Source organism: Acipenser ruthenus, chromosome 5 (assembly GCF_902713425.1).
Source record: "Acipenser ruthenus chromosome 5, fAciRut3.2 maternal haplotype, whole genome shotgun sequence".
NCBI lineage: Eukaryota > Metazoa > Chordata > Actinopteri > Acipenseriformes > Acipenseridae > Acipenser > Acipenser ruthenus.
In genome coordinates, this window is record NC_081193.1 from 55624854 (window position 1) to 55646601 (window position 21748).

At 40.7% G+C, this 21748-nt stretch overlaps 1 protein-coding gene across 1 annotated transcript in view; it reads left to right on the forward strand.

Moving 5' to 3' along the window:
• Positions 1 to 12612: 12612 nt before the first annotated feature.
• Positions 12613 to 21748, forward strand: part of LOC117403252 (protein enabled homolog) — a 300703-nt gene continuing 291567 nt past the window's right edge. Inside the window, 1 exon segment of the mRNA XM_059024330.1 lies at positions 12613 to 13081. Coding sequence (XP_058880313.1) covers positions 13077 to 13081 — 5 coding nt within the window. The 5' untranslated portion in view covers positions 12613 to 13076.

A 21748-nucleotide genomic window follows, 5' to 3' on the forward strand; every position in this document is an offset into this window, starting at 1 on the left:
GTGACAGTTCGTGAAGTGGTGATCCGGCTTGTGCTGGCCCAAGGCGACAGCTCCGGATGTGCTTTAGCTGTCTGGTGGTTGTAAAAACACAGACAGTTATTTTTTTTACAGTGATTTCAACAAAAACAAACACACACACACGCAACTCTTTACACAGTACTTTACTGTCTCGTCCTTCTCGGTCCTTGGCTTAACCCAAACGAAGGAAAAGAACAGCGTTACCCTGGCCCCTATATGTAATCCCGCATGATATCTAGGTAAACGGTTGCAGCTGCCTTATTACTTGCAGCTGCCCCTCGTTTACCTGTCAAATCAATACGGTCTTACAACAGAGTCTCGCTTCCTTCCAGGCTGACCCACTTCCTGGTCCCGGAAACGAACTGTCAGGCCAGCCCTTCCAGATACTTCTCCTCCCGTTCTTTAGCGCCCTCATAGGTCGGGAGGAAGATTTATCACCAGAACTCATTGTATTTCTGTCACAATGCCATACAACCTTACCTTAACACCGGTTGCAATCTGCAGAAACTGGATTTTCAGTGCGAAAAATGCTTACTGTTTCACAATCCGTTACAGCGCAAACTGAACTATGCATATAGTACTGTAGTCAACATGGTACAGTCCATTACATATTTCAGCGACCCGGCTAACTGTACTGTGGGGGAAAAGGGCTTTGTGTATTGTCGCGCTGTGTGTTATCATGTTCTTCCAGGGGTCATAACCTCGGAGAGCGTGAAAGACCTGGGCTTAAGGTTGGCTGGAACCGGGGGACGGGTGGACTGGTTGAAGAAAAGGATAAATATGAGGGGGGGGGGGGACTGTAGCTGGTAGGGGCAGAGCAGTCAAAGGTTGCGGGGTGAACATTTCATGGTGCATAAGGGGTGCTTTCATGGAGATCATTCTGCACAGAATCTGACCAGTTTAGCCAATGATCTTCTAAGAATGATCTCCGTTAACGCAACGATTGGCTAAATTGGTCAGATTCTGCACAGAATGATCTCCATGAACGCACCCTATAGCAGCTGTCTGAAAATCCCAGTAAGAAAGCCTGTTGGTGATAGAGTTCTGTTAATCAGATGTATTATTTTTGCGTAGACTATGGCTAGCAGTAGTTTGTGTAACCTACTGAAATAATAAACAGAGTATTCAGAAATTGCATACTAGGTCTCCGCTTACATCTTTTCCTGAGTTTGTTACAATGTTGGTACAATCCAGCTAGGTTCTGACGTGTGACTGACTCAGCTGTGTCGTGATTGCCTGTCTGGATGAGATCCGAATACACCACATTTAATAAAGCGCACAGTTTGCTAAAAGCTGGTATGGTTATAAATATGCATTAATATATGAAAAATGTCATTCGAAACTAACTTTTCTTCCACATCCAAGGCCAAGTTTTGGCTAGTTTTTAGTAATGTTGCAGGAATGTTATAAGAACATTATTTGATTTTTTTTCAAGATCATGTTAGGTCGGTCAACTCTTTAATTAATTGCAAATAAACATTATAATGACAATGAAACACATTTCTGTTGGCAACATGAATATACTAATAAAGTTAGCCAAACGTTAGCAGAATGTTCTGTAATAACCTAAACAATACAGAACCTACAGATAACGTTACGGTTACGTTACGTGTTTGCTGGGAATCACTTTTAAGGTGTCCATCTTTTCAGGCAGTTTTAATCAAATTTTACTATACATTATAATTAGGACTGATTTTCGGTTTTAAGTGATAAAAAACGACAAAACACCTGCCGATACAAAAAAAAAATGAAACCAGTGTATAGTCAATAAACATCGGAAAAACACTGGAAATGGAAACTAAATTCACGTTGACTTTACCCCTTCCCATAAAAAAAAAAATAATAATAATAAAAAAAAACCTTTCCCAATGCAGTGGAGCAATGTCCCTCCTGACTTTATCATTCATTTGTTCTGAATACTTTAAACCCACCAACTACTGTGTGGCAGCAACTTCCTACATTTCTATTGGAGACTGCTTGCGTGATTTGAAACAATAGGTTACGGAAGTAACCCTGGTTCCCTGAAAGAGAAGATGACCGCCAAATTGAATACTTTTGGGATATACCTGCTTGTCAGGTATTCGCTGAGCATTTTATATCAAAGCTGCCGATAGGCCCCTCCACTGAGTCTCTTTTGCATTGAACCCGCGAATGTGAGTGATGCGACCTCACAAGGTTGGCGGTCATCTTCTCTTTCAGGGACCGGGGTTACATCCGTAACCTATCGTTCCCTTTCAATTTGAAGATGACCGCCTGTGGCAATGTGCCCCGTCCCTGTGTGCATTTGTGTGTTGCGTGCGTGTGTAAATGTTGGTGTATAGTCATTGGTACACGGGATATAAACGGGTCTGTGTTTCACATGTATTTAAAAATGTAGATTTATATTTAGGCACGAGGAGGGCACAAATCACTTCATGTGCTGGTAAAATGTAATGTGTGGTCACGGGAGTACACTTAACTAATTCATGTGCTGGGATTCAAGTGAGTAATTAATTAGTAATTTAATCCCAGCACAACAGTATATATAGATGCACATTTCTTTCATTATTATTATTATTATTATTTATTTCTTAGCAGACGCCCTTATCCAGGGCGACTTACAATTGTTACAAGATATCACATTATACATTATTTCACATTATACAGATATCACATTATTTTTACATACAATTACCCATTTATACAGTTGGGTTTTTACTGGAGCAATCTAGGTAAAGTACCTTGCTCAAGGGTACAACAGCAGTGTCCCCCACTGGGGATTGAACCCACAACCCTCTGGTCAAGAGTCCAGAGCCCTAACCACTACTCCACACTGCTGCCACTTGGGGTTGGGTGTTCAGGGTGAAAGAACAGGAGAGAGAGGAGGTAAAAATAATAACACCAAGAAGAAGAAGAAGAATAAGTGTTTCTCACCGTGTTTGTTCGTCCCTGTTTGTTAGTGTCTGTCTGTTTTGTCTACCTGTTTATTTTGGCTACCAGTGCCGTGTCCTGTTTTGTGTTTCTGTTTCAAACTTTTTATTTTCTGTTCTGTTTATTAAATGCTGAGCGCGATCACGCGCTCAGCTTCACCAAAACCCCAAGTCTCTGTATATTTCCTGGCTCTGGTCTGATGCCACCCACTCCGGCCGTCTTTGTGACACCGCCAAATTGAATACTTTTGGGAAAGTATACTAGAGCCGTCGTGATGGAGAACGAGCAGCAGCATCTGATGGACATCTCGCTACCACCATCTAGTGTTGGTGGTGTGAGCGTGCAACCTCAAGGACCCTAGTGCCTATTAAAGGCATAGAGGGATCTACGACATTAAGTCGGTAGAACCTGGTAAACGTATGCAGGGTAGTCCAGCTAGCCGCAGTACATATATCGGTCAAAGAGGCACCTCTGAAGAGGGCCCATGACGTAGCCACCCTCCAAGGTGGGGGTAGGCCGGCATTAGTATACGCATTCGAAACCAAGTCCACAATCCAATGGGACAGTCGCTGCTTAGAGACGGCTTGACCTCGGGCCCATTCACCATGACAAATGAAGAGCTGGTCAGATTAATGCAGCACTCTCATTCTACTCACATAGCATCTCAATGCCCGAACTCCGCGAAGGGAGGGGGATGGAAAGCCTCTAGTTCCACTGATTGATTCAAGTGAAACGCTGTAATCACCTTAGGGAGGAAAGCAGGGTTCGTGCGCAACGATACCGTTTCCATCGTCCCAAACGCGCATACAGGAACTGTGCACGGACAGTGCCTGTAGCTCACTGACCTGCTTAGCAGAGGTGATAGCTAACAGAAATGCTGTCTTCATAGAGAGATATTTCAGCTCTATGTTATCTATGGGCTCAAACGGGGCCTTCGTGAGAGCCTCTAGTATCACGTCTAGACTCCATTCGGGTAGGACGTCATTTATAGGAGGTCATAACCGCCGAGCGCCCTACAGAAAACGGGTCACCAGAATATGAGCGCCCGGGACACTGAGTCAATGGGAACATGGCAAGCAGATATGGCTGCTAGGTACACTTTCAATGTAGAGGGGGATTTACCTGCCTCTAGTAACTGTAAAATAACTGCTATTGAGAGGAACGGTAGTTCCTCGTACAAGTTAGAAAAACTTGTTTGAAACTACCGAGAGTCTCTATTCAGCTCAAAAAGTACAGCTGTTTTTACCAGGTTGCATCGGCAAAACTAAATCACTTAGAATTACCATCTGTACCAGTATCAAAAGTCTGAAACTTTCTTACCCCAAATGTGAAGAAAAACGTACATAGCTCTTATACACAACGAGATATGAGTCGTCAAACTAAAGTAAAATTGTTATTCTCCTTCTTCTTCTTCATCTTCTTCTTCCGTCTACTTTTTAAGGGTGTGGCGACTATTCAAACAGAAAAGCTAAATAACTGGACATCTACCAATCATGTGATTCCACATGTTGGTCAACGTCAAAACAAACCAGGGTATGCAAGCAGTTTGATATCCACACCATTTATATTAAACAAATTATTTATGTTTTAAAACAGCACATATCGCAGGAAAAAAAAAAATACTGTGGTTTGAACTTGCAACATGACATTCTTAAAGAGTACACAACCTTAGTTCACTGCACCACTGCGCAGTTATTGAAATGCGTTCATTTTTTAAGCTTAGATCCAAACCTGACCAGCTTTCACTGAAAACCCGAAGGTGGTGCTCGATTCTAGAAATTTTCGATTTCCTGTTTGAAAATTTCTAGTTTCCTGTTTGTTTGGTAGATACCATAGAATGGAATTGCACACAAGAGTGGCATGTAGCTTCCTTGTCTAAATTTCTGATCTCTGATAAATCATTAGTTCCTCGTTTAATTAAAAATAAATAAAGGAATAATTTATTTGGTAGAAATAAATAAATGATTTAAACAAATGCATAGAGGAATAAATACATTTAGAAATAAATGTTTTTAATTTAATAAATTTAGAAATGAATACATGTTTATATTATAAAGGTATAAATAAAATTAATAGCGCATCAAAGAAACTCACGAGGTTGAAACATTTAATGGTAGCTACAGACTCAATGTAACAAACAAGGGTCATTTAAATGTGTTGGCTGAAAAAAGAAACAAGCAGACAAAACTGATTAAAACTAAACAAACATTGTCAAGTTTTGTAAACATTTAAAACTTGTATGCTATGTTCATACAGTATTAAATGGACTGTGTTGTATAGCGTTATGCTGACTTTGAAAAACAAAATGTTAAAACAAGGTTAGTGCAAGTGAGAAAACCGTTTTTCTTTACACACACTAAATTATATATGATGCGCACGCAAGCATGCTCTCTCACACACACGCACACGCACACGCACACACACACAAATGATCTGACCCGTGAGCGGAAAACTAATTATTTGTTAAAGGCTAGCATGGGCAGCAGTGTGGAGTAGTAGTTAGGGCTCTGGACTCTTGACCGGAGGGTCGTGGGTTCAATCCCAGGTGGGGGGACACTGCAGTACTGAAATAAATAAAATTAATAGTGATTATAGTAATAATCGTGCATCTTGTTGCAGTTTCAACACTTGTGGTTTGTCTTTGTTGTGTAAAAACCTGTCCATATGCAGAAACTGTTCGTGCTGCAGTTTGGTAGAATTGACAAAAAACAATCCGCAATTTTTGCCAGTTTCGGAATCTGATTTCATACCTCAGCCAGAAATCAACAATATTTACATTTTTCACGGTAGGCAGTCAAATACGTGAAATCGTGAATTTTCCGTGGCCTTCTACAACGAGACACTAGTGATCCGTCGCTTGCAGCATCTGTGGAGCAGCGGTTAGAGCACTTTGTTCTTGACTGGATGTTTGTGAGTTCAATCACATATGGGGGACACATTGCTGCTTTATCTAGATTTGTCCAGTAAAAAACCTGACTGTATAAATGGGTAATTGTATGTCACAATTGTATGACATATAAGTGTGTCTGCTATAATAATAATAATAATAATAATAATAATAATAATAATAATAATAATACAGGTGTAGCTTACAGAAAGTGTGTCCCTCGCTGGGTACCTGCAGAGAAATCACGGCCCGATGTGATTTAACCTGTTAAATGCAAAGCTACTTATTCAACGTAGATACATAAAGAGCGAATCAGAAGCTGAGCAATTGGCATATGTGGCATATTTACCCGCTGTTCTTCCCCAGTAAACCACGTTGGGCCGGGCTAAATACAAGTGGGGCTTGCAGAGGGGTTGCCCCTTGTCAGGTACCGGCAGAGAAATCGGTGGCCCAAAGTGATTTAACCAGTTAAATTCAAGGCTACTTCTTCAACATAGACAAATACATTTATGCACTAAAAGCCAGCGAATAAGAAGCTGAGCGAATGAGAAGCTGGCGAATAAGAAGCTGACAAATAAGAAGCCAACTTCAGCCTTGTCTGTAAAACCACAGACGTGTGAAACGTTTGTATGTAAATGGAATGTGTGCATACTAAAAAAAAGTTCTCTATTCCTAAACAGCAGTGTTTCTACCTCATTATACCTGGACTCTTGACCGGAGGGTTGTGGGTTCAATCCCGGGTGAGGGACACTGCTGTTGTACCCTTGAGCAAGGTATTTTACCTAGATTCAGTATAAACAACTGGATGAATTGGTAATTGTATGTAAACATAATGTGATATAATTGTGATAATTGTAAGTTGCCCTGGATAAGGGTGTCTGCTAATAAATAAATAATAATAATTTAAATGCAATCTGCTGAATTTCAAATCATGGGAAAGCTTCAAAAATATTTCAATTTTAAACACTTTTCAATACTAATGCTCATAATAAAGTAGAGAGACTTTTCAGTATTGCTGGTAAAGTTGGTTAACCTGAAATATGCAAACTAAAGGACACTTTTTGAGAACTTCATGTTTATTAAACATAACAAACAAAACAAGTAAAAATAATAATTGTGCAATGCACACATATATAAATATATACATATATCTCATCATGTATGTCAGTTTTTCACAAACCTGGTCCTACAGGCCCACTGTGTCTGCTGTTTGTGTTCCAACTGAGTTTTCAATTATTAAATTGATCCCCCAATTGAACTAACAATTAGTGACTTAATGCAATGTTAGAAATAACTTGAAATATCCAACTCTTTTGCACTAATCTTGGACTACCTTACATGAGTTAACATTAGGTAGTCCTAGATTAGTGTTAATTGAGGCCTGTGCTGCCAGCCATTTCTACAAATAATTCAAATGCTCTGATTAGACACATTATTCATTCAATTGAGGGTTCAATTCGTAATTTAAAGCTCATTTGGAACACAAATCAGCAAACACTGGGTCCCCAGGACCAAGATTGGGAAACACTGTTTTATGTAACTTTCTTCCTATATTGGTACATACCTGTTAATTATTATGAACTACGTGATTACTGTGTTTATGTTGTTATTATATAAACTGCTTTCCTTGTATGTCACCTTGGATAAAGGCCTCTGCCAAATTCATGTTAATAAATTAACATTTGTTGTATGGCAAAGTATTTGAAGTCCATTTAGCATTTGTCACATATTTGCATTTGTATTTAGTTTGGTAGTAAATGTATCACATTTGCATTTGTATTAAGCAAATTCGCAGGAACATTGACATTGCCACTGGTCTCATCAATTTCCTACTATCTGGAAAATACAAGTATGCTCAAAACCATCACATTTAACAATGGAGTCACCCATACCTATCAACATTTATGCTCAAAGTTTGAAATCATGGATAGAGTCTACATTTGTCACTTCTTAGGAGAACCTTTCAACAGAGGTGAGCAACAACATGTTGCAGAGTTTCTCACCAAATGGTCTGAAATTTGTATCTTGCATGGTTTCAGTCACAATAAGTCATGACATTCTATGTACTACATGGAACTAATGCTCATCAAACCGAGAGGTGTTGCATATTTATCCTCTACATGTACCTGCTGGTACAGATTCCATGTGTTCGGCCATCAGACCCAGTAGTTTGTGGCACAACACTAATTGCACTGTGGACCCTAGTTGAAACAGGGTCAGGCAGGTGCGAATAGCAGCTACCCTGTCGTCTGTCAGGTAGGCTCACATTGTAAGGGAATCCAGCCGGAGACCCAAATAAACCGTACTCTGTACCGGTGTTAATTGGCTTTTTGCATTGTTGAGGGTGAGACCCAGCCTCGACAGATGCTCTGTCACAATCGCTGTGTGGGCCACTGCTCCTGCCTGGGGCTGGGAACAAATCAGCCAGTCATCCAGGTAATTCATCACCCTGATCCCTTGCAGCCACAAGGGAGCTAGGATGGCATCCATGCACTTTGAAAATGTGCGGGGGGCTAAGGAGAGGCCGAATTGCAGCATGGATAACTCGAAGATGCTCCCCTGAAAGGCGAAGCAGAGATATTTCCTGTGTGCTGGACGGATAGGAACATGAAAATACGCGTCCTTCAGGTCCACTGTTGTAAACCAGTCGCCCAGCCAGATAGACTGGAGGATGTGGTGATGTGTGACCATCTGGAACCTCCTCTTCCTCAAGAACCCGTTGAGGTGCCTCAGGTCTAGCATGGGGCGAAGGCCGCCGTCCTTCTTTGGCACCAAGAAATACCTTGAGTAGAACCCCTCTTTTTGAGAGGTGTTTTCTATGAGATGGATGGTTTGTTTTTGAAGTAGTGTTTCTACCTCTTGTTTGAGGGCCAAGACCTGGAGAGGGTCGTTCACGGATGTGACCGTGATCCCACGAAAGGGAGGAGGTCCCGAATGGAATTGCAGTGCGTAGCCGTTGTGTACGGTGGCGAGCACCCAAGAGTCTGAGGTGCCAATAGTGCAGATGGTGCTGTGTGTACGGTTGGGTCTGAGGCCGCAAGCCTTCAGGGCCCCTGCTGGGGCTGTTGAGGCTGGGGCGGAAGCTGCATTGGAGGCCTCAGGTCACCCCGTGGTGCCGTAGGGATCGGGATAGTCCAGGTTACCGTGGTAACTGCCGGACGCCATCACCTCCCCCTTCCCCGTGCTGAGGCATGGGAGGGGAGCATCACTGCCACCTGTCGGGACGGTTCTCGCTCTCTGTGAGAGCGTTGCAGGATCTCCTCTACCGCTGGTCGAAAAGTATGGCCAGGGGAGATAGGCACGTTCAATAAGGTGGACTTGTCCACATTCGGGACCATCGCCTGAGACAGCCACAGCTGTCTGCGTGCCATCACTAAGCCTGCCAGGCTTCTGCCCAAGGCTTGCAAGCCCCACCGCCTCTGCTCCCTCCATGGAGGCAAGTGCGGCTGCGCTCTTGGACACGCTGGGCGCCGAGGCCAGGTGTTGCCAAGAGGATTTGACCTCCTCCAGTTAGTCCGGAAACGCCGTAAAAGGCTGGGGTTCGAAGTCTGCGCTGGTCTGAAAACAGACCTGCGCAGCTCGGAACTTGCCCAGGAAGCCACTAGAAAGAGCGCATCCTGTTCCTCCTCGCTCATCACTAAGTCCTGTTGCTCAGCCTCTGTAACAACCACTGGCGAAGCCGGGGTATGCTCTGGGGCAGGTGCTGGTGGAACTGGGGCAGACGCAGAGGGGACCTGATGCCTACTTAAGTGCTCGAGTATCTGGGCCATTTGGCCCTTTAACTTGGCAATATCCCTCACCTGGTCTGCGTTTCTAGCTCTCTTTCTGCCCATCGAGGGAGATCTAGAGCGATTGCCATGGCGCTGTGAAGCCTGTGGAGAAGGAATACTTTGCGCAGGGCTTGGAGGGTAGGGAGGGGAGGGGAGGCCTTGGATCCCAAGGCCAATGATGGATCTCCTAGGCTGGCTGCAGGGTTCTCGTCTGAGAAAAGCGTTTTTTTTATAGGGTGCTCTCCTTGGACCCGGCGCAAAAGGAGCAGGTCGACCTGTCTACCAAGGCAGCAGAGGTGTGCTCAATGCCCAGGCACCTCGCACACAGAGTGTGTTTGTGCAATTTCCGCCTGCATGATGCGCACGGGTGGAAATTAGACATTTCAGTCGAGGTGTGTAACTCTGGAACGTCAATGGAGCTGAAGCACCGCAGCGTCAAGGCTGTATAACACCGAGACACCGAAAAAAAAACCCAGGGGATTGAGTGTGTTGGTGAAACGCTGCGGGCGTCGAAGCGCCGAGGCACCGAGGCTATGGTGCGCAGGGGCCCGTGGCCACAGAGGGTGCAATGTGTGGAGCTCAAAAAACCTTGAGGCGTTGAAGCACTGAGGGTTGGAGTCCTCGAGGCACTGAGGGCATCGAAGCGCTGAGGTATCGAAGCTCTGGGGCAGCGTGCCACCAAAGGCGCCGCTGCACAGGCTTGAAAAACCTCAAGGCGTCCAGGTGCCGAGGCGTGTAGCCCTCGAGGTACTGAGGATGCCGATGCACTGAGGTTGTGGAGCGTCGGGGCACCAAGGCCACCGAGGGCGCCAAAGCGCAGGGCTCGAAAGGGCTCGAAAGGCCTCGAGGCGCCAAGGTGTGTAGCTCTCGAGGCACCGAGGATGCTGAAGCACCGAGGTACCAAGGGCGCCACTGTACAGGGCTTGAAAGGCCTCAAGGCGTCGAAGTGCCGTGGTGTGTAGCTCTTTAGGCACCGAGGATGCCGAAGCACCGAGGCTATCGAGGTTCTGAGGCACCGCGGGCATTGAGGCCTAGACACGAGGCGCCGAAGCACCGAGCACCAAGTACCAAGGGCAAAGCACCAAGGTACTGGGCTGCAAGACTGTGTCTGGGCTGCTTGCAGTCACACAACCAGGAACAGCGCGTAGCTTGCAATGGTGTGGAGCGTAGCCTGCAGACGGTTGCAGTGCAGTCACACAACCAGTGCAGCATGAAGCTTGCAGTGGAGTGGAGCACCCAAGATGGCGTCCGGACCGCGTGGAGCCCTCAACCGGTGCAGCGCGTAGCTTGCTGCGGGGTAGTGCAGTCACGACCGTGGAGAAAGGAGAGAGACAGAAGAAAGAAAAAGAAAACTCACCTGTTACTTTTTTTTTACACAACATCCCACCTTATAGGTGTGTGGTGATGCGCGCGGTTTTTTTTACTGTAACAGTAAAAACAATAGTAATCGGTGGCCTGTAGGGGCCGCACACACCGAGTGGGCGTACTGAGGTCGCCCAGAGCCCTCGAGTCATGAACGGCTGCAAAGTGAGGCTGGACTCGCTGGAGGGTTGTGTCTCCCGTCTCTCTTTTTTTTTAAGCTGCATAGAACAGAGGAAAGGAACGTGCAGCAAGCTTAATACATTAATAGAAAGCAGGCTACAATCGCAGAGTCTTCAGCTGCCGACTTTCTAATTCCTGGGAAGTGGCAGGCCTACTTCCAGCAATTAATTGTAAGGAAACTCACAAAATCTCTAAGGAGGAGCTCTAAAGAGTCAATCACAACTGGAAAAAAAAGAGTTAGAGTAATAGTCGTCACTTTACCTACCTGTCTGTGAAAGGCAAGAGGCTGAGATCTCCGCTCAGTGACTATTTATTACGTCAGTGAGGCGGGACCAATGACGTCACTCCGCGCAGGGGCCTATCGCAGCTTTGATATAAAATGCTCAGCGAATACCTGACAAGCAGGCATATCCCAAAAGTATTTAATTTGGCGGTCATCTTCGAATTTGAAGGGAACTATAGATTACAATTAGGAATGTCGGAGATGTGTTTGTGGAATTTAAAGCTACATACAGTTAGGAAGTATTTAAAACAAAATTGCTAATTGTTGCGAAATGTAAAAAAAATGCCTAGACACAAAAAACCCAAAAGAATGTGCCCTTGACCACAAGGATTGATTGAGGAAGACAGCAAAGAAAAGGAAGTACAACTTAGTCTTAAGTGTGTTAAGCACGAGTTACTGTACATAATATTGTGACAGAAAAAAAACAAAAAAACAAAAACAAAAACACCGAAGCATTTTTTAAAGTAACCGAATGCAACAATTTCATACAGTATATAAAAAGCGAACGATCTCGAAAATAGCTAAAAAATAAGCACCGAAAAATTACATTAATAAAAATCGAAAAACAAAAGCCCAAATTAATTTATAATCCAGTCTGGCAATGGAACGTGAAACAAGCAATGTGATTGGTCGATCAAGGTTCCAGCAGTCCGTATGGATATGGACAGTTCGAGCCTTATCACTGCTCGTTTATTTTGAAAGAAATGCTGAAGATTTAAAATAATACCCTAACTGAGGTGGCACAACCAGGCTATCAATGTGATTTAACTCGTAGAATGTGATCTAGTAGTCAATAAAGTGGCAACTATTAATAAGGGGAGGGGAGTATATTTCATGGCACAGCCTGTGAATGCGCGCTTGTGCAACTCCAAATAGGGAATAAGTAACTAATTTAAACCCGGTATATATATATATATATATATATATATATATATATATATATATATATATATATATATATATATATATATACAGTGCCTTGCAAAAGTATTCAGACCCCTGACCAATTCTCTCATATTACTGAATTACAAATGGTACATTGAAATTTTGTTCTGTTTGATATTTTATTTATTTATTTTTTTCAGTTGCGATGTTACCTCCATGTCCACAGCAGTCTATACTTTTTTTTTTTTTTTTTTAACAAGGTAAAATCCACTGTACTGTTTTTAAGCTTTTTTAAGGACCATAAGGTGTCACGATAGAATAGGGCATATTCCGAATTCTCTCATGAGTGAGCAATCACTGCGGGCGTGGCTAACAGGTTTTTGTACGTCTCGTGCGTGTGCCACGCCGCTCTGAGAAGACCTGCTGCGTCAGTGCGGTGTCGGAGACGGGAATCCCGGGGGCGCGCGTTGGTGGTACTCGAAGCGATTCAAGTCTGAGTAGAAAGAGAAAAGAAAATTGAGTTTTTTTCCCCTTACAACAAACATTACATTTTACGGGATGTTATAAACAATTTGGAGCAGTCGCATTTTTTATTTGATTTTTTCTGGGATTTACATTTTTAGTCTTGGCATTTTTCCACTTATAGTTTAATTTGGTACCAAATGAGTCTGTCTGTCTGTCTGTGCGTGTGAGTGTGAAAAGAAGAGGAATAACATTACATTTAATTGAATAACGTTTCGGACCGAGGGTGAGCAGTTTGAACGTGGAAAGCATTTCCAACATGAGGTAAGAATATATTCTACGAAAACATGCGAATGCTGCATTGTTTGAATGTTTGTTTTATTCCTTTAACTTTATTTTAGTTTTCCATGTGCAAACCATATTCAAGTATACAACAAGGACTATTTGTGTTTACTGCATGCATGTCAGATTGGACATTTTTAACTCGTACTATGTAATTCATGTTTGGTTTGGGAAATTCTTACATGAACTGAAGCATTGTTGGATGAAGTACACAGTGGACGGTGGACGGTTTACCAGTGGGCAAATTATTTATTATTATTTTTCTTTTTGACAAATTCTAGGATACCATTCATGAGTACACGATTAAATAAAACAGCTGTATCTAACATTCTGCTTTTTTAAATCAAGTTGTTTAATATTCTGCATTTCGCCTTTGTTGCAATGCAGTCATCTTCTCGTGGAATCAATAAACAAGTGGAAAAGAGCTACGAGATATCCGTTTAAAAAATAATCCGTCTTCAACAAAATCAATCCATCTAATTATTATGGATATACTGGTAATCTGGTTGTAATCCTAATGCAATTTATTGTTGTCTACCTTATGTTTTGGAATGGATGGAGTACGTGCCATGGATCCTAATATTTCCCCAAGCATTTTAATTTTCAAATGCGAAATTATTGTTTTGGGGATTGCCAGTTTTCATAATTGTGTATGCACATTGCTAACCCGGTTAAAATATACAAAATAACATTTTGGATTCAAACACAACTGTATATTTTAAAATGCATATATATATATATATATATAAAAATTTTAAATATGACTATTTTGTATTTGGTGTCTTTCAAAATTGTAAAATTCCACCCACATACTTCCACATCTAAAATGTGGATAGAATATTTTAATAAAATAAATAAATAAATAAATAAATAAATAAAAACTTAAACACTGTTACTCTTTATTGAGGAAGTATTTTTATGGAATGCACTGGACCAAATAAGGTAACGGTTCATTTTTTAGTACTAACAAAATTATTTACACCATAAAACTTCCCATGTTCTTTCCATTTAAACAAATCCAATATTGTGCATACTACCAGTGGTGGTTAATAATAGTAATAATAATAATAATAATAATAATAATAATACAAATAATTGTTTGGAATTACAATCAAAAAACATAATATTCTTTGTTATATACATTATTTATTACTTGTCCGATAGTTCAGATGAAATTTGCCTTTGGTGTGGAAATCCACTTGTTAATCCAATCTGAAAGGCCAGTAATGTGTTGTGTTTTTTTTTTTTTTTCTAAATACCTGTACAAGAAAAACAGAGGTTGGGAAATGTTTACTTGTCTGGTAACAACTGTTGCCCACACAATTTGTTCTAAAATACAATTTTAGATCCCACACGTTCTCTGTTGAAGGTGGGTTTATTTTACATTCATTGATAAGGACGAGTTGGTGGTAGATTTTATTGCCTTGGCATTTTGACTAACAGATTTACACCTGTATGCACAGTGAAATTCTAATAATGGCAATTGTCAGTTATACCATTACACTGTACAAATCTTGTCAATCAAGTCACTTAATATTTTTTGTTTAAAATAAAACTTTAATTACATGTGTGTGTCTGTTAATCTGTATAAATTTAAACAGGCCTGGTGTAGGGGTTTAAACATTTTACAGAGCTAGGGTTATTTAAGCTCAGTGCTTCATTTGTCTTGTCATTGAAAGGTGTAGGTACTGAATGTTTTTCTATTATGATGATGAGACAGTCTGCATGCACCATTCATAGAGGTGTTTGGATCTTCTAATATAAATCGATATTGATGGATTCCTTTGGTTATTTATTTTCCATGCTGTCTAGGGATGGAAATAAGACTCCCATTGCATAACTTTGATCCATTCCTGGTTTTACTATGAGTTTAATAAGACACACCTGAGCTTGTTACCTATACACTGTGGCTAATCAAGCTTGTTTTAAAATTTGGGATGGGCGAAACTGCTGTACAATACGTCTTATTTCCCTCCCTGGTGTCTTGTACAAATTGACTGGCGCCGCCTAGAAAATAACCCAAATGTCTGGAGAGATGTATAGAAGGGAACAGTGTGCTTTAATGAAAGTCTGTTGGTTCATCTTTTGATCAGCAGCCTTTGGGTGGGGCACCCATATATTTGGCCATAGTTGATAGATATCATATAATATACAGTCAAACCTGTGTTAAGAGACCACTCAAGGGACAGTCTGATATTGGCCTCTTAACACAGGTGGTCTCTAAGAGGGCCCATAACTTATGAATTTTCTATTTGTCTCTGATATGCTTTCCTGTAATTATGTATGTCTTGCATACACTGTAAAAGCCAGAAGATGTAATATGAACAAAAGGAAGTATGTCATTTTAATAAGTCATTTAGATAATGCATTTACAAAATAAATTATTTTGTGAAAGTAATGAATGCTTTTTAGAGCACTGACTAAACACCCAGAAACCTAACTAACCCGCAGGACGGCTAAGCCGTTTACCTGCTATAAACATCACAACACTCCGTTCTATAAACTTACGTTTTGTCATTTCAGTGGCTGCCTGGAAGCAGAGCACTCCTTCTACTTAGCCCTGAGCAGACTGACTGCTTCTCTTTTATACCCTGCACCTGGCTCTAATTTAATAATAATCACCAGGTGCAGGGGATAATCAACATTGAAACAGTTAACAAATTAAATTAAACCATAAACCAAAACAATCAAACAATAAACCAAAACAATTAAACTAAACAAATGTGCATTCCGCACATGTTTTTCTTCAGGGAGGCTTTAACCCCCTCCCTGCTGTCTCACACATCCCCCCCTTGTCTTTTCAAGACACCGGCCATTCGACGGCCGCCTCCTCCCCTAAAACACAACCACCCACCCTCGAGTCCATCAATGTCTCTTTTCGCCCTCTTCCACGGGCGGACTTGAGGGTGGGCCGGTCCACTTTCCAGCCCCGCCAGGTAGGGACTGCGCACCTGCGATGAGGGACCCCACCGGTTTGTCAGGGGCGACCGGAGCATAAACCGGGGCACTGGAGGTTGCAGCAGTGGGCAGTCTGCAGCTGGGGCCCGGTGCAGCAACGTCCAATCACCCAGGGGGCGCGAAGTAGTGACCAGGGGGAGCTCAAGCGACGTGTATATATATATATATATATATATATATATATATATATATATATATATATATATATATATATATATATATATATATATATATATATATAATATATATATAATATATATATATATATATACAGTGCCTTGCGAAAGTATTCGGCCCCCTTGAACTTTGCGACCTTTTGCCACATTTCAGGCTTCAAACATAAAGATATGAAACTGTAATTTTTTGTGAAGAATCAACAACAAGTGGGACACAATCATGAAGTGGAACGAAATTTATTGGATATTTCAAACTTTTTTAACAAATAAAAAACTGAAAAATTGGGCGTGCAAAATTATTCAGCCCCTTTACTTTCAGTGCAGCAAACTCTCTCCAGAAGTTCAGTGAGGATCTCTGAATGATCCAATGTTGACCTAAATGATGATAAATAGAATCCACCTGTGTGTAATCAAGTCTCCGTATAAATGCACCTGCACTGTGATAGTCTCAGAGGTCCGTTTAAAGCGCAGAGAGCATCATGAAGAACAAGGAACACACCAGGCAGGTCCGAGATACTGTTGTGGAGAAGTTTAAAGCCGGATTTGGATACAAAAAGATTTCCCAAGCTTTAAACATCCCAAGGAGCACTGTGCAAGCGATAATATTGAAATGGAAGGAGTATCAGACCACTGCAAATCTACCAAGACCTGGCCGTCCCTCTAAACTTTCAGCTCATACAAGGAGAAGACTGATCAGAGATGCAGCCAAGAGGCCCATGATCACTCTGGATGAACTGCAGAGATCTACAGCTGAGGTGTGATACTCTGTCCATAGGACAACAATCAGTCGTATACTGCACAAATCTGGCCTTTATGGAAGAGTGGCAAGAAGAAAGCCATTTCTTAAAGATATCCATAAAAAGTGTCGTTTACAGTTTGCCACAAGCCACCTGGGAGACACCCCAAACATGTGGAAGAAGGTGCTCTGGTCAGATGAAACCAAAATCAAACTTTTTGGCAACAATGCAAAACGTTATGTTTGGCGTAAAAGCAACACAGCTCATCACCCTGAACACACCATCCCCACTGTCAAACATGGTGGTGGCAGCATCATGGTTTGGGCCTGCTTTTCTTCAGCAGGGACAGGGAAGATGGTTAAAATTGATGGGAAGATGGATGGAGCCAAATACAGGACCATTCTGGAAGAAAACCTGATGGAGTCTGCAAAAGACCTGAGACTGGGACGGAGATTTGTCTTCCAACAAGACAATGATCCAAAACATAAAGCAAAATCTACAATGGAATGGTTCACAAATAAACATATCCAGGTGTTAGAATGGCCAAGTCAAAGTCCAGACCTGAATCCAATCGAGAATCTGTGGAAATAACTGAAAACTGCTGTTCACAAATGCTCTCTATCCAACCTCACTGAGCTCGAGCTGTTTTGCAAGGAGGAATGGGCAAAAATTTCAGTCTCTCGATGTGCAAAACTGATAGAGACATACCCCAAGCGACTTACAGCTGTAATCGCAGCAAAAGGTGGCGCTACAAAGTATTAACTTAAGGGGGCTGAATAATTTTGCACGCCCAATTTTTCAGTTTTTTATTTGTTAAAAAAGTTTGAAATATCCAATAAATTTCGTTCCACTTCATGATTGTGTCCCACTTGTTGTTGATTCTTCACAAAAGATTACAGTTTCATATCTTTATGTTTGAAGCCTGAAATGTGGCAAAAGGTCGCAAAGTTCAAGGGGGCCGAATACTTTCGCAAGGCACTGTATATACATATATATATATATATATATATATATATATATATATATATATACAATATGAAAAAATATACATACATACACACAATCTGAGCGTTATAAACGGGGGAGGGTTTGGGGGGTTGCCGTGGGACACAACATACATCTAACTAAAATAACTCCCTCTCTATAATGCACTGTGGCAAAGTGGTTAGCAGGTGCAGGAGTGATGCAGTGATCAATAACAAACAGACAACGATAATCCAGGTGTAAGGGTATTTTATTTATACACCCACAATATACAAACACGGTCACCAGTCCAAAGTGAGTGCTGTAGTGGTCGTGGTGCAAATACAATTTATCGTGAAACAAAGTGCGGTGTTGTCTGGGTTTGAACTAGCCTGTAGTGACAGCTCCGGATCGTGTTAGTCGTCTAAATAACAAACAAGTACAATTAGACACGACAAAAACAAACAAAACACTCAGGATTCAAGAGCTGCAACAAAGGGTACATTTTGACCTTCGAAGGTTCGGAACACTTTACCGAAGGAAGGTTCGAACCATCGATGGTACTAATTTGCATAATTTACTGGTGACGTCACCAGAGCTACTTCTTTGTTTTGGATTGAAAATCCTATTTTACATGTAATCCATATAAATGGAATAAAATGTTCACATGTAGTTTAAAAATACACAAGTGTTTTTATAATTAATAAAAATACACATTGTTTATTTACACGTAATTGATGCTGCTTGTGCATAAGTTTGCATTGCAGCAGCACTAACTAAAGTGGATTTAGGCAAAACAAGCTTAATTTAACAGTCACTGTTCCAAGCAGGTTATCCGTCACAGTCACATTTTACTACTACTACTACTACTACTACTACTACTACTACTACTACTACTATAATAATAATAATATGACCTTACGCTTGTCAAGTGACCCCGGAGATTGGTTATGCCTCCATGATACATCAACAGTCGCTTGCACAGTTTTCATTCAAAACAGCAGAGGGGTTTCGAGACATTTCTTTCAATACAGCTTATGATATAGACTGCTTTGCTGTCGAGATGGTGAATGAAGAAATTAAAGGTTTGTCTGGATAACACGAGTTGGAGGGGGGAGGGGCGGACGGTTGCACAGTTTTTTAAATTGAAATTGTTAGCATATATTTTGTATGTTTCAAACATATTCTACCATAGCACTTCTCTTACACTGTCTTGTACACTAGGTATTCAGTACATATTTTAATGAAGCACTACAACTGCTATAGGTTCCCCCTCAGTGCTTTGGGTACTTACTATACCCTGCCCCATACATGGCAGCGTATAGCTTTTGTTTAAGTAATATGCATTATGCAAACCAAAAGATCAAATTTTAGATGCAAGTGACATTTAATATGTGATTTGTAGTATTCACACATTTGTTAAGCAGTTTCTGTTAAGAGGGAAAAAAAAACAAAACAAACATAGTATGTGAATGGTGCCTGACAAACCTTTGAACCTTCTAACACAGTCCTACCCGATTCACAATACGCTACTCCTTCCGGTTAGCATTAACCATAGATCACTTCACTATGTCCCCTTTTATACCGTCAATCATGACCCCTTGGTTAACGATTGCAACCGCTCCTCCAATCCGCGGCTGCCACATCGTTTCTCTTCCGGGTCAATGATTTAGTGCAAAGTTTTTGCGATTTGTCCTAAAGATTGACCTTCATTTCTTAAAGTAATTACAGACTGTCTTTTTTTCTTTGCTTAACTGAGCATATTTTGCCATTTTCTGCTCCCTTACATTCAGGAATGACAAACTTGTGCCTATGCTACCTATATTTATAGTAATCATGGACCCTCACCTGTTAACAATTGGTGACAAAACGTTAATTAGGTAACATGCTAGTTAACTCTGAGAACATCTAACAAAGACACTTTTATACTTAGGCCAGTGTTCTAACACCTTGTTATACAGATTTCAATATTTTAACTGACTTGGGCTTCAGACTGAAATGGGTGACCATTTCATTGAAATTGACAAGATTTTCATTTAAAAATAACATTTTTGAATGCAATTCACTTATGATTATCAGCTTATATAAGTACACGTATCATATAATGAAATATTAAATGTTTATAGACAAGTTTATACAGTTAAAAGCATAGATAATAATGAAAAACCTGGTTTCAAGCAGGTGTACTTTTGACTGGTACTGTGTGTGTGTGTGTGTGTGTGTGTGTGTATATATATATATATATATATATATATATATATATATATATATATATATATATATATATATATATATATATATATATATAAAAATGTGTGTGTGTGTGTAATATTGTATATATGTATGTGTGTAATAACACACACAACATTACTTTCCTTCTGCATGCTGTATATCCTGTGATATGTGGTGGAAAGTATCTGCATTTAATCCAACATTGTGATTAAACCTTAAGTAAGGGAAGATGATGTTAGTGTTGCTTATCACTGCAATATATGGATCAACTTTCTGTGGGTTTGGAACTTAACCTCTTCCTAATAGTGTGCATACCCTGTAGTTCAGTGATTTTATTGTTCTCAAACAAAACTATTGCAACTGGACCTCTGGATGATGGCCATAGGCTGCCCACGATTACTATAGGTATGTGGTGCATGCATGTTGTAGGAAAATGGATAGTTTTTGATCAAACTTGTTATGCCTGTAAACAAGGTTTTGCACAAATGTATGGAGCCTATTTGTATAAATATCTTTATTCCTAAAGACAAAGTACAGCGTGTCCCATGTAAGTCAGGCACCACAGGCGGTATCATGGCTTATGTCGGTTAGGATGGTCTCTGGTAAATCGGTCAGCCACACCCCGTTGAAATTTCTGAATTATCTGAATGCGTTACTCTTTGCTTAAATATATTTGTGACTGGGAAGAAATCAAGAGACAACCAGTATTAACAATTAGAAAATTGATCAGAGATTTTCTTTAGCCCAGATGATCAATATGAGGTTCCAAATCTTTGGTAAAGGACCTTGAGTGTTATTGTTTAAAGTATGTTTAATCTCTATTCCAAATCAATCCACTGGAAAATACATACATTGATTATTTATTTATGTATTTTACCCTTTTTCTGCTTGATGAATGAAAGAAAATCTCCTTTCTAGTACACAACCTCTGAACAATGACTGTCAATGTGGACTGTCTTAAGTGTGCTTCCTCGCTGTCTTATACATGGTCTGTCTATTTAATTTTATTTGCTATACTAAATTTAAAGAAAATAAAAAATAAATCGAGACTAGTGTTTGCTGTCAGGCAATACAGTAACCATAATAGCAAAAGCAACTAGTCACCGGTTTGAATGACTAGTTGTAGATGCAGACTGATTGATTACTTTCAGCAACTATTTTAGCATGTCATGGTAACAGGCACTGTGCTCTCTTGTCTAACAAAGCCAGGAGGCTTTGGATATTTAACAGCATGAGGTGGGCCAGATGGTAAAGCCCTCTTTAGGTTATATAGCTTAATTAAGCCTATGATGTCTGACTGATGGGACATGGAGATCGCAATGTAAACTTAGCTGGAGGAGTAAGACTACTGATGTGTGGCAGTGTGTGTGTTTGTTGTTGATTGTAGGCTATAGTAATTGTTGTAGGATATTTGGAAGATAAATTGTATAATATTTTTTATCTTTTCCCATTGTGCTGGACCTGGTAACATTTAGTAGTATGCATCGAAAATGATCTTAGTTGAAATGTAATACTGTGGCAAAATAAATAAGCTGTGGTAAACAAGCTTTGAATAGTCCATTGGCAGTATAAAATGTTGTCTA